This window comes from Labeo rohita, chromosome 6, assembly GCF_022985175.1.
Source record: "Labeo rohita strain BAU-BD-2019 chromosome 6, IGBB_LRoh.1.0, whole genome shotgun sequence".
NCBI classification, from domain to species: Eukaryota; Metazoa; Chordata; class Actinopteri; order Cypriniformes; family Cyprinidae; genus Labeo; species Labeo rohita.
In genome coordinates, this window is record NC_066874.1 from 9,344,359 (window position 1) to 9,360,678 (window position 16,320).

Here is a 16,320-nt window from a genome sequence, read left to right on the forward strand (position 1 = left end):
ATTACTTTTTTCCCACATCAATCTACACTCCATACACCATAATGGCAAAGCAAAATACAGGTTTTTAACATCTTTGCAAATTTATTAAAAATAAAAAACGTAAATGATTTCATTGCATAAGTATTCACCTTATCTGGGACAGTTGAAATTTAACTCAGTAGCATTCATATTGCTTAACAGTTTAACAGGTGGAAATGCATGAGAGCCAAGCCCTGAGCTAAAAAAAAAAAAAAACTGACTGTAGAGATCAGAGACAGGATTGCATCAAGCCACACATCTGTGCAAGATTTAAAAAAAAAAAAAAAAATGTGGTCTCCACTACCCTTAATGGAAAAAGTCTGAAACAACTACGACTCTTCCTAGAGCTGGCCTCCTGGCCAAACTGAGCAATTGATGGAGAAAGACCTTGGCTAGAATGGTGACCAACAAGCTAATGATCACTCTAGTTGAGCTCCATGATCATATATGGTGTTGGAAACTCAGAAGCGAAGACCAGGAGACGTTTTGGATATTTGAAGCAGAAGTTTCTCTTTATTCAGATACTCGCTGTGTGGCGCTGCAGTCATCAAAAAGTCGTCTGACAAAATCTCAGCACAGCAGAGTATATAGGTTTCAAGGAGGAGGAGTACATAGAGGTGGAATCAATCTAAACAAAGCACGCAAATGCAGTACAGGAAATCAGCCCAGTAAAAGATTTTTCTCAGCCTTAATCTATATAGCATATGTCAAGTGTCATTCAAATGCATAGGTGCTTAAACAAAAGGCACAGTTATACCCTGAGCTTAGAATTTACATTTAATTTGGGAAAACCTGCCAGATGTAAAGGAACTGCATAAAGACAAAAGGTTACTGTCTCAAGGCCTGGGCTGCCTGCTCTTAGACTGTCACAATATACATAACTTTTTCAGTTCATGTTGATATATATTAGAACCTAGCATAGGATCAGCATACTTTAAACAGATCCTTAAATTTGTAATCCCACGATGGAGATGGGAGAAACTTACAGATGACAAACATCACTCTGGGCTTTATGATGGTGTGGCAAGATTCAATCCTCTACTCAGTGAAGACACATGAAAACGCACTTGGAATTTGCAAAAAAGCACATAAGGACCATCAGACTGTGAGAAACAACATTTTGTAGTCTGATGAACCTCAATTTCAAGCAATTTGAAGGAGACCAGGCACCTCAGACTGGCAATAAGGTTTAACCTTCCAACAGGACAATGACCGTAAGCACACAGCAAGAGTGGCTCATAGACAACTCTGTGAATGTCCTTGAGAGGCCCAGCTAGTCTGGGCTTGAACCCAATCAAAGATTTCTGGAGAAACCTAATTATGTCTGCCCGACCCCATCCAAGCAGACATAGCTTGAGCGGTGAAGACGTAAGGAAAAGAATGACAGATAATTGCTAAATGCAGACGTGCAAAGCTTGTCACAGTTAAGGGTATGAATACTTTTGCAATGTACTTATTTCAGTTTTTTTTTTTTTTTTTTTTTTGATACATGAAGTTGTGACAATTCTGTTTTTAATTTGCCATTATGGTGCATATACAGTGAGGACTGATATGGGGAAAAAAAGTAATTTTAAAAAGTTCAACATAAGGAAATCCAGCAGGCTTCTTGTCTTACTGCACTGATAAAACACCATAACAAAATCACACTTATGACAAAAATGAATGGCCATAAATACCTGGATCAGTGTATTTGAATTAGATACAGAAAGAACATTAAAATAACAGTATAGACAATGGGTATAAAACATATCTGCAAAAATGCAGTATCAAAAATATACTTAGAAAAAAACTCAAATGGCTCATGATTCCCTTGAAGTAAACAGTCACAGCCTGATTTAAAAACAAAAAACTTCCTTTAAAAAACTTCAACAAAGCCAGGAATGTACGAGTAAAGATTCCCTTATTATATAAAACCATAATGCATATCGAGCAGTGCTGTACACTGTAGGAGGTTTCAGTGGTTCACACCGGACGCAGGACCAGCTTCTTCCTCAAGGCGACTTCATGGATGGGCATCTGTTTGGAGTTGAATCCCCGACTGCTAACCTCATTATTCACAGAAAGCAAGATTGTCTGGATGTCTGCACCTCTGGAAACATAAAAATAAATAATAAAAAATTACTTTTTTTGATAATATAATTCTGATTTTGTGCATGTAATGAACATAAAAATGCAACTCACTTTGGACAATGTTGCTCTAGGTTTTGGCAAAGTGACTGAATAAACCAGGAACCTTTTTCTGGCTCTCTATAAGAATAGTGATCATCAGTGGTTGACCTGGCAATAAGGAAATCCGTGTCAGATGGGATTGTGCTATCAAACTCTTCACCATCCACCTCCATCTCTGAATCTTCTGGACCATCCATTTGCACATGCACACGTTGTTGATTTTTTTTCCCACGACATGCCTGTATAATAAACAGCTTCGGCTTGTCAACTAGCCTCTGGCAGTTAATGCCAGTGAAAGGCTCCCGTATTTTATTAACAGAAACAACAGCACCATCGGTTCCACAGACTCCTTCTTTTTCGCCATGAGAGAGGATGCAGCATACAAAACAGTCTCCATCTACTGTCTTCCCCAAGTCCTCGAGAAGTTTGCTCATCTCAGCTGCAGTTTTATTTCTGTGCTCCACCACCTCAAACCTTAACCAGCGGAAAACTTTGGCAAGATACTCTAGGGTTGAAAAGAGACAATATGAGCAACTCCATCAATCCAGGTGTACAAATACAAATTAATAATAATTTATTATAATTTAGAATTGTATAAACAACATATTTATTAAAAAAACAGTTGCTAAATGTTTAAATCAATAGATTTAATAAGAGAATTATTAAAGCAAATCCAATTATTTAATTGTTTCTTAGCGCAGTAACTAAAGGAGCATAACTTTAGGGAATATTTCATCCCAAAATGAAAATGTACTCACCTTCAGGCCATCCAATGTGTGGATGAGTTTGTTTCTTAGTATCAGAAAATATATGGAGAAATTTAGCACTACATCACTTGCTTGTTAATGGGTGCAGTCAGAATGAGAAAAGCTGATAAAAACACCACAATAACATACAAGTAATCCACACAATGCCAGTCAATTATTTAATGTCTTGTGAAGATAAAAGCTGCATGTTTTTAATAAATTCAACATTAAATGTTGCTTCCAGGTAAATTACGCGTCCTCTATCCATAATATTGCTTTCTCCAGTGATGAAGTCATGTCATCTGAATCAGGGGGGAAATATGCATGGTGTTTACAAGTCAAAACAGCGGACGGATTTTTTTCTCTAGAGGAAGCGTTATTATAGATTATGGTCTGGTATTTTGGCAAGAAGCAACCGTTTAAAGTTAAAATGCCTTAATTATAGATTTGTTTTTGTTTTTTTTTTACAAACAACACAAATTTTCACTTCACAAGACATTAAATGATAGACTAGAGTTACTTGTGGATTACTGTGATGTTTTTTATCAGCTGTTTAGACTCTAATTCTGACGGCACCCATTCACTGCGAAGGATCCGCTGGTGCACATGTGATGTAATGCTAAATTTCTATAAATCTGTTTTGATGAAGGAACAAATTAATCAGTAACTTGGAATGCCTGAGTGTGAGTACAATTTCAGCAAACTTTAACTATTTCCTTTATGCTAACTACCCTAAATACATCAAAAAATATTTAAAAAAAGTACCTTTGTCCTTATCCGATCCCTTTCTTTCAGCCATGGTCTGAAAATCAACATTATTGATGATTACGCATTTACCACGTGGAATTTTTTCTATTTTGTATTCACAGACCTGAAATAGAAGCACATGTGCACATCAGTGGAACAGAACACACATGACTGTGGCATTTACAGCAAGCTGAATGTTTTCAAATATGAACTTCACCTCCTGCACTGGAGAGGTGTGTGGCATGGCTGGAGAAGCAATAACAGCATGACCTTTTAAGTCTGGAAAAGTTTCCAATATATTATCCTGTCTTAAAAGCTCTAGGAATCGACGACAAGTTTCCTCCCCCCTCCTCATGACTTTGTCAATTAGGTGGATGACTTTCTTCTCTCTTTCATAAATATCTGAGAGGTTCTCGTAGTCACGTGTTGTAATAATTTCAGCCTGGTGCACATGCTGCAAGATGAAATTGGCCTCTCCAGATAAAGTTTGAATGAGGAAAACTTTATTTTTGACAATTACGTCAATTGATCCTTTTTTGTTCATAGTTCAACCCTGAGGATCTGGAGATAAGAAAAACAGAGAGGTTAGACAGTTAATAATTTAAGGCAAAGCATCATCAGTACAGTAAATTGTTCATATTCACTGCAAAGCAAGGATGCATGCTATTCTATATTATACATAGTTAAAAAGCAGTCACTAAGCTAATAATAGCCAATAGTACCCTTATGAAAATCAACCATGGTTTTATTATAGTAAATGTGTAGTAGCCATGGTTTGGCGCATTGATTACCATTTGTATAACCACAGTTTTAGTACAGATACCATGGTTAAACTATAGTTAGAGTATGAAGACCATGATTGATTTGTCGTTACCATGATTTAACCATGGTTTCTTGGTTATATTTGTGGTAAAACCATAATTAATTTTCGAAAGGGTACAGACATGGACTAAATGAAACAAAAGCTCTGTTCATACATTATTAACAAGTAATACAAACCAGGTAGTGGCAGCTTGTGCACGCAATTTACACAAGGCTTGATGTTCACACAAGGAAAACTTCATGTTACAGCGTTCAGGTGAGCCATAAGTCCAGCATTATGTTTTAAATCTATTCATTAATAGTTCGATATACTTATCTGATAATTTACTATTGTGTTTATGACTTTAACATATAGATCGGTTTACGATTCTCTGGAAACGAAATCGTTAAAGAAGAAAACAGTTTATAGAGCAGTTTCTAAACTATTTTTCTGTTTTCGCTTTTTCTTTTGAACACGGCGAAAGTGTAACTGTTAGCTGTAGCTATTTGCGCTACGTAAATTACAATTATACACATCACAACCTGTGTACTTTGGAGTAATAATAGCATAGACGCATTAAGATGTGTTGTTGTTAATAAATAGTATGTTACATCTACAATTTTACAGTCAAACACTCACCGTCTTGTCAGATGACTTTTTCCCTCTGAAATCCTTCGGCTGCGTAAATCAATTGAATGTGGGGTTGCCAGATATTCTGTGTTGCCTAGTCTTCTGCTGAGTAATCCGCTTTATTTATTGCAGTTTTCAAAAGTAACTACAATAACTCTCACAATGAAAATGAATAAGTAAATAAATAAATATAACTATAAAAATAAATATTAGTCATAAACCTATATGTAGTCATATGTAACAAATACCCACATACCCCCCTGGTGAAAAAAAACAGCATGTTTTGATGCTGGGATGCTGGTTAGGTCATCAAAACATAGCTACCAGCATATGCTGTTTTTTTCACCAGGGCCATCATTCCTACCAAATGATGGCAAATTAAGACTTTTCAAAGGTGCCAGTATAACAAAGTAATAACAATAATGCAAGGTAAATTAAACAAATGAATAGATGCAAACGTTTATTTATTTATTTATTTTCCAGTTGTCTAGAGATAAACTTGTGTGTTATCCAGCAGTGGACTGTTATGGATTTGGACAGCATTGGTAAGACTGAAAATGACAAAAAAAGTGTTTGTGTAAAACAACTTGTGTTGTGCAGTTAATTAATTACAGTTTGTCTTCTTTTTTGTGCTCTTTTCATGTATTTCTCCCATAGAAGGTCTAAACGAGGTTCGTCCTGCAGTGTATCGAGCTGCTCTAAAGCTTCGCGCGTTACAAAAACTATGTCAGAGTGAGTTTTCCATGTTTACTTTTATGTGAAACACAGCTGGATACATTAACAATATATTATTGTACCCGCCTGCAACATATATCTCATAGTGAGTCTGTTTCTTTTCAAACTTCAGTGCACCTGGTGTCACTACAGGATTTGCGCCCAGTTTTAAATATTTTATGCAGTTCTGGGGAACCAATGATTAGTCTTGCTCAAGAAGATGTACAGCAGCATCTAGAAGAGCTATTCCAGAGCATTTCACATGAACTTCCTTGTGAGGAGGTTCCTGAAGCTACAGATCAAACCACCAGGCTGCTCTTTAAACTGTTTGACAGGTGAGGGGTAACTACATTTGACATTTAACCAGTTTTATGCAAGTGTATTTTAAACTTTCTGCTTTATTTTAGAGAGCAAACTGGTGTTATTCTGCTCAGGTCAGTGGAGGCCGCGTTGGTCGCCCTCTGTGGAGACTCTCTCTCAGCTAAACACAGAGGTCTGCTCCACATTCACTTACTAGACTAGAAATGTGCTAACAACATGCTAATAATGCTAAAAACATGCTAGCTACATGTTAACCATGCTTAAAACAGGTAGTAACATGGTAAAACATGCTAGCAAAATGCTAATTATGTTAAACCATGTTAAACCATGTTATTAATGCTAGAAACAAGCTAGCAACATGTTAATCATGCTAAAACATTCTAGAAACATGCTAATTATCAACATTAAAAACATGTTATCAACATGTTAATCATGCTAAAAACATAATATGTTAATCATATCAGAACCATGTTAGCAACATGCTAATCAGGCTAAAACATACTAGCAACATGCTAAAACATACTAGCATCATGCTTAAAACATGTTTGCAACATGGTAATAATGTTCGAAACACAGTAAATCATGTTAGCAACATATTATTAATGGTAGAAACAATTTAACAACATGCTAAAACATTCTAGAAACATGCTAATTATCAACATTAAAATCATGTTATCAACATATTAATCATGCTAAAAACATAATATGCTAATCATGCTAGAAACATGTTAGCAATGTGCTAATCATACTAGCGACATATCAACATGTATCTAATCTATCTAAACTTTCAAATTTCAAGCTTTTACAGCTGCTTCAAATTTTCAGTCAAGGCAAGTTTGTTCGCCAACTTTACTCATCTAGTATTTCTGATTCAGATGTAATCCATCTTTTAGGATAATAATGTTGTTAGGATCATGTTTAAGTATTTGGTTGTGGTCTTTGCAGCTCTGTTCCGACTGGCTGAGAGCTACAGTGGGAATCAGGAGAGTGACAGGGGCTCCATCAGTCGAAGTGCACTCAAAATCCTGCTGGAAGACCTCAGCCATGTGAGAAAAGCAATCCAATAAATTAGACCCACTTCTAACAAATACTAGCACATTTCTAACTCTAATGGTCTGGTTAAGGTTCCAGCAGTGGTTCAGGAAAATCATGTTTTTGGTCATGCTGAAGCTGCAGTGTCCTCTTGCTTCAGTGGGGTATGGTATATTTTTCTAATGACTAATTACTTTTTTTTGTTACTGTATTCTTAAATAATTAAAATAAAAAAATAAAAATCTCAATTATTCTAACCTTCTGACTGAATATTTAATTTTAGAAAGTTCATTCACGAGTGGACCATGCTGTTTGGTTGTCCGTGGGATCAAAAAGTTTGAAAATCCCTGATTTACCAGAATCTTTTATTCAAAGCAACAAACAATACTGTTTTTCTCTCAGATAATCGGTGCACGTGTGACTGAAGAGCATTTTATTGGCTGGCTTCAGTCAGAACCCCGGCTGCTGTTATGGCTGTCCACTCTCTACAGGATATCAGTGAGTGAGGCTGTACAGCACAGAGTCCGCTGCCATGCCTGTAAAGCCTTTCCTATCACTGGCCTCAGGTATGCTTTTTCAAAATATTGCCATATACACTTGATAGGGTTTTAAACTGGTTTACTGGCCCACAGCTGTAATAACAAAGTGCAGTAAACAGTAAAACTGTTTGCACTACAAACCAGCGTGTTCATAATTAAGATAATACATTAAAATAATATAGTAAGACATGCCAATTTGCAATATCAAGCAGAAAATGAGCTGTTTTGTATAGCTAGAAATAGCTGGACACAGATGAGACCAGAAGCCAGACCCAGAATATTTACAAATGGCCACGCCCACTCTTCCAGGAAAAATAAGGTGGATAAATACACTGACCAAAATTATAAATGGAACACTTTTGTTTTTGCCCCCATTTTTCATGAGCTGAGCTCAAAGATCTAAGACTTTTTCTATGTACACAAAAGACCTATTTCTCTCAAATATTGTTCACAAATCTGTCTAAATCTGTGTTAGTGAGCACTTCTCCTTTGCCGAGATAATCCATCCACCTCACAGGTGTGGCATATCAAGTTGCACGCAGTGCAACACATCTCCTTCGCATAGAGTTGATCAGGTTGTTGATTGTGGCCTCCTCTTCAATGGCTGTGAGAAGTTGCTGGATATTGGCAGAAACTGGAACACGTTGTCGTATACGCCGATCCAGAGCATCCCAGAAATGCTCAATGGTGAGTATGTTGGCCATGCAAGAACTGGGATGTTTTCAGCTTCCAGGAATTGTGTACAGATCCTTGCAACATGAGGTGATGGCCCTGGATGAATGACACAATAATGGTCCTCAGGATCTTGTCACGGTATCTCTGTGCATTCAAAATGCCATCAATAAAATGCACCTGTGTTTGTTGTCCATAACAAATGCCTGCCCATACCATAACCCCACCGCCACCATGGGCCACTCGATCCACAACGTTGACATCAGCAAACCCCTCGCCCACACGACGCCATACATGCTGTCTCCCATCTGCACTGTACAGTGAAAACCGGGATTCATCCGTGAAGAGAACACCTCTCCAAAGTGCCAGATGCTATCGAATGTGAGCATTTGCCCACTCAATTCGGTTACGACGACGGATTGCAATCAGGTTGAAACCCCGATGAGGATGACGAGCATGCAGATGAGCTTCCCTGAGACGGTTTCTGACAGTTTGTGCAGAAATTCTTTGGTTATGCAAACCGATTGTTGCAGCAGCTGTCTTGACGATCTTGGAGGTGAAGAGGCTGGATGTGGAGGTCTTGGGCTGGTGTGGTTACATGTGGTCTGAGTTTGTGAGGCCGGTTGGATGTACTGCCAAATTCTCTGAAATGCCTTTGGAGACGGCTTATGGTAGAGAAATGACCATTCAATTCACAGGCAACAGCTCTGGTGGACATTCCTGCAGTCAGCATGTCAATTGCATGCTCCCTCAAAACTTGCGACATCTGTGGCATTGTGCTGTGTGATAAAACTGCACATTTTAGAGTGGCCTTTTATTGTGGTCAGCCTAAGGTACACCTGTGCAGTAATCATGCTGTCTAATCAGCATCTTGATATGCCACACCTGTGAGGTGGATGGATTATCTCGGCAAAAGAGAAGTGCTCACTAACACAGATTTAGACAGATTTGTGAACAATATTTGAGAGAAATAGGCCTTTTGTGTACATAGAAAAAGCCTTAGATCTTTGAGCTCAGCTAATGAAAAATGGGGGCAAATAAAAAAGTGTTGCATTTATAATTTTGGTCAGTGTAATATTAAATATTGGTACTGTATGTTTGTACTGGGGTTGAAATTCATGTGATAATGTAGGTGATAACAGCATGACCTGGTATGATCTGTCCACAGGTATCGCTGTTTGAAATGCCTGAACGTACACCTGTGCCAAAGCTGCTTTCTGACTGAGAGACGCAGCAGGAAACACAAGCCCTCTCATCCTGTACTGGAATACTGCACTCAGGTGAGCAACCAAGCATATAATATTTTACATATATTAACTAAGATTTTGAGTTTAATGCCTCAATTTAATGTGGTTAATTAAAATAATTGATTTTAGTTTTTAATTATATTAAAATAATAATAATAATAATTAATATGCAATCAATTAATTCATTATTTGCCATATAATTTAGTAACTGACAACCCTAAAATACTCCTTTACTTTTAATTATGCTATACATGTTTTGTTTGCATATATTTTGTTTGTTCAGCCATCCTGGAAGGAGTCAATGGCGTCACTGGCCTCCAGCGCTCGACACGCTTTGGTACCTCGGCACACTCGGAGAGAAGCAGAGAGGAAGAGAGCCCTGAGAGCAAGCTCTAATGCAGAGCTGCAATACATGTACAAATTTTGTGTGTACAGTATGTGTTTTCCTGTGTTGGTACATATTTAACAGCATACAGATGATTTCATGTCTATTTGTGTCTGCAGTGCCCCTTCTCCAGTGCTGCAGTCTGTAGCACATCCAGATGTACGTAATGCTCCTGAAACAGGTCTGACTGCCATTCCTCCTGTGGTTACAGTAGAGACTAAATGCCTGCAGACAGAAGAGACAGAGATTCCTCAGGTAACTTACCTGCAGTGTTTCACAATAGAGTTCAACTAAAGTAAAATTCACTCTAGATTATCATAATGATACATGATGGCCCCCAGGGTTATTTTTTATGTTTACGGTGTTATAGAGAGAAACAGCTATCCTCCAAAAAGACATCAGTGTTACTCAGAAGGCTATGAGAGAGCTGCAGAGAGATAAATGGTGGGCTCTTTGTCAAAATAAATCTTATTAAAAGTATTTAAAAAAATGTAAGTTTTGTGTGCAATGTTTTGTATTTGTTATTTTGTATATTGGACCTCAGTGTGTTTGTGATGTTATGAATAGGCTTCTGGAGAAGGAGTTTCAGGTGTGGAGAGTTGCAGCCCAGTCAGAGCATGATTCACTGGAGGACAAATGTACTGAGCTGAAGACCATGATGGAGGCGCTGAACCAACATAACCAGCATCTGGAAGAAGAACTGGACAGAGTCAGACATGTGAGAATCTATTTATCTATCTATTATTTAAATGTATGCACAATAACCAGGTTTATATATTACCTAGGCCCACATCCAATTTGTTTAAATCTCATTTCACATTTTAACTAAATATTGCTTGTTTCACAGCTATATTTTAATTATGTTAACCATTTTAACTGAATACATGTATGCAGATTTATGCTGAATTTCATATAATGTTCTAATATAAATTATTTTAAAAATAGGAATTTATTATGAATAATTTATTTTAAAAATGTAAATAGGTAATTAAAAAACTATTCCTATTTTTTAAGTGCAGAAGTATGGAAGCTGAATGAATAAAAAAGAAAAAAAAAGGTTGCGGCTTTTTATTTTGCAATTCAGATTTTTTTTCTCAAAACTGCGTAATATAAACTTGCAATTGCGATTTTTAAAGTCAGAACTGCATAACAAACTCACAGTTGCAAGTTATAAAGTCAGAATTGATAATATAGAGTCACAATTCTGATGTATTTCTCAAAATTGCATGACATAAACTCACAAATGCGACACATAAAGTCGGAATTTGGAGATAACTCAATTTTGACTTTTTTTCCTTGCAAATTTGAGTTTGTTTCTTGCAATTTTGATTTTTTTTTCTCAGAATTGTGAGATATAAACTTCCAGTTGTGAACTATGAAGTCAGAATTGTGTGATATAAACTCAAAATAGCAAGTTATAAAGTAAGAATTGTGTGATATAAAATTCTAATAACAATTCTATAACAATTCTGGCTTTTTTCTCAGAATTGTGTGATATAAACTCACAATTGTGACAAATAAGGTCAGAACTTAGAGGTAAAAATTTTGCAATTCTGACTTTTTTTTTTCTTTTTTTAAAACTCCAATTTTGAGGGGAAAAAAAGACTGATATGTTCTCAGAATTCCAAAATATAAACTCACAATTGTGACTTTTTTTCTCAGAATTGTGAGTTTATATCTCACAATTCTGACTTAACTTGCAACTGCATGTTATAAAGTCAGAATTTTGAGATTCTGAGAAAAAAAGTCACAATTGTGAGTTTATATTTTGGAATTCTGACTCTGTGTCTCAGAATGGCAAGTTTATTTCTGAGATTTGCGAGTTTATGTCTCTGTCTTCTGAACTGCGAGTTTGTATCACGAAATTCTGAGAAAAAAGTCAGAATTGCGTGACGCAAACTCACAATTGTGAAAAAAAGGTCAGAATTGTGAGATAAAAATTGTGAGATTTTTTTTGTCATTTTCACAGATATTGACTCTGAAGGACAGAGATCAGCTCAGAATTGACTTTCATTCCCATTCAAACCTTCAACCAGAACATGATGACAGCATTAGTGAGAACGACTTGACACAACCTGGCTGTTTAAAACCTCAAGATAGCTCTAGCGGAGAAGATGAGGTTGAGGAGGGTAGAGAAGCATATCAAAAAGGAAGGATAGAAGTGGATGAGGAGACTTTTTATGAGGTTTCAGAAGACATCTCCACAAACCTGGATGACATAGAAGAGGATGTTCATACAGCTTCAGGACAGCAAGAGGAAGTTGAGGAGGAGAAGCTACTGGAGGAACAGGATGAGCTACTGCATGAAAGACAAGATATTTCTTTACTTACTCAATCCCTGTCTGATTTAGCTCTGAAAGAGCATTCGGACTCAGGCGACTCAGAGATGGATGAGGAAGAGGAACTTTGTGAGCTTGTACAGCGACTTCGAAATGAGCTTTCTCTATATACAGCCACAGGTTTGTGCAGTCATTTTATAATGCTTTGTAGCTTTGTCTATAATTAGTTATATATTCAAAATGCAGTATATGTTTTGATATACAGTTGCAATTGAAATTATTCAAATTCCAGAGACCGTGGTACTTTACAAGATCCAGGAAGATCCAGGACTTTTCCTTTTTTAAAACTGCATCTATAACAGTTTACCGGCATATTAAAAGTGATAATATCAATATATAGTGTCATGTTTTTGAGTTATAGGATTTTTTAATGACACAGCTATGTCATAACTATTGAACCCCTATTCAACATTGCTGTTTTTAAGTTTTATTTTAATTAAAACACAATTAAGCCTTTAGAAACTCTATTTAAATAACAGAATTTGCTTGGGCTGAAACGCATGCATACATTTAGCCCATACATGTGCTGAAGTTAAGTAGCAAATATGGCAAAGGTGTTAAACAAAAAAAGCACAATATCATAAAATGTTTGATCAGAACATCTCAGAAAAAACTGACAGCCAAAGACTTGCAAGATGACCTGACGAAAGGAGGAAAAACATTTCAGTGCAGAATATAAGAACAACACTAGACAAGTATGGCCTTCATGTTCAGGCATGAACATCACTCTTGACCAAAAAGAACAAAACGGTCAACGTGAACATGCAAAAATGAATTTGGATAAACCTGTGGAGTTCTAGAATGTTGTATGGAGTGATGTAACCAAACTGGAATTTTCTGGACCTATGGATTAGCAGTATGTCTGGTGCAAAAAAGGCAAAGTTTAGCAGAAGCACACTATCTTCATGGTCAAACATGAAGGTGGACCAGTCCTGTTATAGAGTTGTTTTACTGTAGCAGGAAGTGGAAATCATGGCCATATGAAAGATATGATGGACTCTTTGAGGTATCAGGCCATTTTGGCAAGAATTGTGATGCCTTTGGTGCAAAGACTGAAGCTAATGATCAACTTTCCTGCAGAACAATCATCCAAAATTATACATCCAAAATCTACTTATGCTTCATTCAGGGATCAGTTATAGAATGTTCTTGAGTGGCCTGTTCAGCCTCCAGATTTAATTCTCATTGATATTTGATTAAATTTGAAGAAAAAGCAGTGGCAAAGTGAAAACTGAAGATTATCAGTGATCTAAAAGCTTTTTCAGGCGAGGAATGGGCCAAGATTGCAGTAGAGAAGTGACAGAAGCTTCTAAGCACTTCCAAACAGTGTTTGTTGGTGGCTTTAAAGAATAAAAGATTCTGCACCAAATTGTAATTTTGGGGGTTGAATAATTTTGAACATGAGCGTTTAGAGCCAATTTGATTTTTTTTATTTATTATTCATCAACTTACGTTCTCTCAATTACTCAAATGTGTATTAGTGAGCTTTCTTTAATAGTGTACTGATGTGCTTAATAAATTGTTTTCAGAAAATAAAAACAATTTGTTCTCTGCAGCAAAATGTCTTGCAGGTCAAGGAGGTTGAATAATTTTGATTGCAACTGTAAATATTTATTAATATATTAATTATTTTAAATCTTGTATGTATAGTAGTTGATATAGTAAATAATATGAAGTAAATATATATTTTTGTGACAGTTTTCGTTTTCTCTCCATCAGGGTTGGTCAGTATGCAGAAAGAAAAGCTAATGTCGGCAGCAGAGGGAGTCAGAGATTCTGTTTCTCATCTTGTCTCTTCTGTGAGGACCATCAGTTTGGCATGATGGCAACCAACCATGGGTGGCAAAATAACTTGTAACCAATACACAGCAATTTCCAACTCTCAGTAAAATCACAAAAAAAAAGTACACCCAAAAATGAAATTTATGTCATTAATTACTTACCCTCATGTCGTTCCAAACCTGTAAGACCTTCATTCATATTCGGAACACAAATTAAGATATTTTCGATGAAATCCGAGAGCTTTCTGACCTTGCATAGACAGCAACACAACTATTAGGTTCAAGGCCCAGAAAGGTAGTAAGGACATCGTTAAAATAGTCCATGTAACATCAGTGGTTCAACCGTAATTTTGTGAAGCTACAAGAATACTTTTTGTGTGCAATGAAAACAATTGTATTCAACAATTTCTTCTCTCTCCTGTCAGTCTTTGACGTGCGTTAACGACAGTACCACGACGCAGGTGTGTGGTGCTGCTGACGCAGGAGCCGCCGTTCTGACATAGAACCCAGATGCACTGTGCCTTGTTTGCAAGCAGAAGAATGCACACATACACGTCATAGTACTCTTGTGAACGCGCATCAAAGACTGACAAAGAAGAGAAGAAATTGTTGAAAACAATCAATTGTTTTCATAGCGCACAAAAAGTATTCTCATAGCTTCATAACATTACGGTTGAACCACTGATGACACGTGGACTATTCTAATGATGTCCTTACTACCTTTCTGGGCCTTGAATGTGGTAGTTGCATTGCTGTCTATGCAGGATCAGAAACCTCTCAGATTTCATCAAAAATATTTTAATTTGTGTTCGTCTTACAGGTTTGGGAAAACATGATGTACTCAACCCCTTGTCATCCAAGATGTTCATGTCTTTCTTTTTTCAGTCGTAAAGAAATTGTGTTTTTTTGAGGAAAACATTTCAGGATTTTTCTCCATATAATGGACTGATATGGTGCCCCGAGTCTGAACTTTCAAAATGCAGTTTAAATGCAGCTTCAAACAATCCCAAATGTGGTTGTAAACGATCGCAGCCGAGGAAGAAGGGTCTTATCCAGAATACACAGAGTTCAGGCAGAGCAAGACAAGACGAGCGTTTGACATTAAAAAGTATATAAATTGTATTATTTTTATGAAAATAACCGAACGTTTCGCTAGATAAGACCCTTCTTCATCGGCTGGGATCGTTTACAACCACATTTGTGATCAGTTAAAGCCGCATTTAAACTACATTTTGGAAGTTCAAAATCGGGGCACCATATCAGTCCATTATATGGAGAAAAATCCTAAAATGTTTTCCTCAAAAAAACAAAATTTCTTTACAACTGAAGAAAGAAAGACATGAACATCTTGGATGACAAGGAGGTGAGTACATTATCTGTAAATTGTTGTATTACAAATTTGTCTAAAAAGATCAAATCATACTAAGACAAAGCAAAAAGCCACAACATATATAGCAAAATTATAAACTGTTTGATTAGAATATTCTTGAAAAACAGATAAATAGTAAAAAAAACCCAGAACTATAGCCTATGGATTATAATAGTAAGTAAATGAGAAGTAGATTATTTAAAAGAAAAAATGAAATTATATAGAATACACATACTACAACTATGTACATTTGTAGCCCTGAGATAAGCAGAAAAAAACAATATCCACATTTCAGATGATTTCACATGTGCATGTAAATTGAAAGACATTATGTAGGACAAAAAAGAAAAAAATAATCTTGAAGAGGCAGAAGTCCACAGTCAAATATTGGACACTGATAGCATTACCACTAAATTTATAAAATCTAGTATTGAATAGTAAGTGATATCATTCATCCTCAGTTCATGTGTGATTTTATAGTGTATTTATATACTGTGTTTTTAATTGATTTTAATATTAGACTTTTCAGATGGTTTTTATGTGTTTGGAATCAATTCTTTTTTATTAAAAACATTCTGGATTGAGATTATGAACAAAAAAAGATTTCCAAGATTAAAGTTTTTTTCAAGTTTTTTATTATCATTATTTGTGGTTTTGGCAATGTTTCCATTGGAACATGAGATGGCTGTAAAAGGGCTCAGGGTTTAGAAGATGAGTTCAAAAACCTGATGGTGTAGATCAATGATGGTATAGAAAAACACCCTCTCTCTGCTTATATTCCAGCGGCTTAGCCCCAAACTAGAGCTCCC

General features: G+C 36.3%; 2 protein-coding genes across 2 annotated transcripts; one reads left to right on the plus strand and one right to left on the minus strand.

Moving 5' to 3' along the window:
- Positions 1–1,471: 1,471 nt before the first annotated feature.
- Positions 1,472–5,175, minus strand: casp20 (caspase 20, apoptosis-related cysteine peptidase). Its single transcript, XM_051113541.1, has 5 exons — positions 5,122–5,175; positions 3,898–4,241; positions 3,699–3,804; positions 2,200–2,692; positions 1,472–2,107 (listed from the first exon to the last, which is right to left on the minus strand). Exons 2-5 carry the CDS (start codon positions 4,222–4,224, stop codon positions 1,981–1,983), a joined length of 1,053 nt encoding a protein of 350 aa, XP_050969498.1. The 5' UTR covers positions 4,225–4,241; positions 5,122–5,175; the 3' UTR covers positions 1,472–1,980.
- On the plus strand, positions 4,699–14,353 carry dytn (dystrotelin). Its single transcript, XM_051113543.1, has 15 exons — positions 4,699–4,758; positions 5,596–5,657; positions 5,770–5,844; positions 5,960–6,161; positions 6,234–6,319; positions 7,093–7,193; positions 7,272–7,343; positions 7,582–7,745; positions 9,559–9,670; positions 9,921–10,051; positions 10,142–10,277; positions 10,393–10,466; positions 10,590–10,740; positions 11,992–12,481; positions 14,081–14,353. Exons 1-15 carry the CDS (start codon positions 4,721–4,723, stop codon positions 14,182–14,184), a joined length of 1,998 nt encoding a protein of 665 aa, XP_050969500.1. The 5' UTR covers positions 4,699–4,720; the 3' UTR covers positions 14,185–14,353.
- Positions 14,354–16,320: the final 1,967 nt, after the last annotated feature.

Bases quoted from the DNA above. Each gene is read 5' to 3' on its own strand.
- casp20 (XM_051113541.1), bottom strand. From the start codon at position 4,224: ATGAACAAAAAAGGATCAATTGACGTAATTGTCAAAAATAAAGTTTTC. The intron at 3,805-3,897 runs GTGAAGTTCATA...CTTCTATTTCAG, and splicing joins ACACCTCTCCAGTGCAGGAG to GTCTGTGAATACAAAATAGA. The intron at 2,693-3,698 runs GTACTTTTTTTA...TTTCAACCCTAG, and splicing joins GGGATCGGATAAGGACAAAG to AGTATCTTGCCAAAGTTTTC.
- dytn (XM_051113543.1), top strand. From the start codon at position 4,721: ATGTTCACACAAGGAAAACTTCATGTTACAGCGTTCAG. The intron at 7,194-7,271 runs GTGAGAAAAGCA...GGTCTGGTTAAG, and splicing joins TGCTGGAAGACCTCAGCCAT to GTTCCAGCAGTGGTTCAGGA. The intron at 10,278-10,392 runs GTAACTTACCTG...ACGGTGTTATAG, and splicing joins AAGAGACAGAGATTCCTCAG to AGAGAAACAGCTATCCTCCA.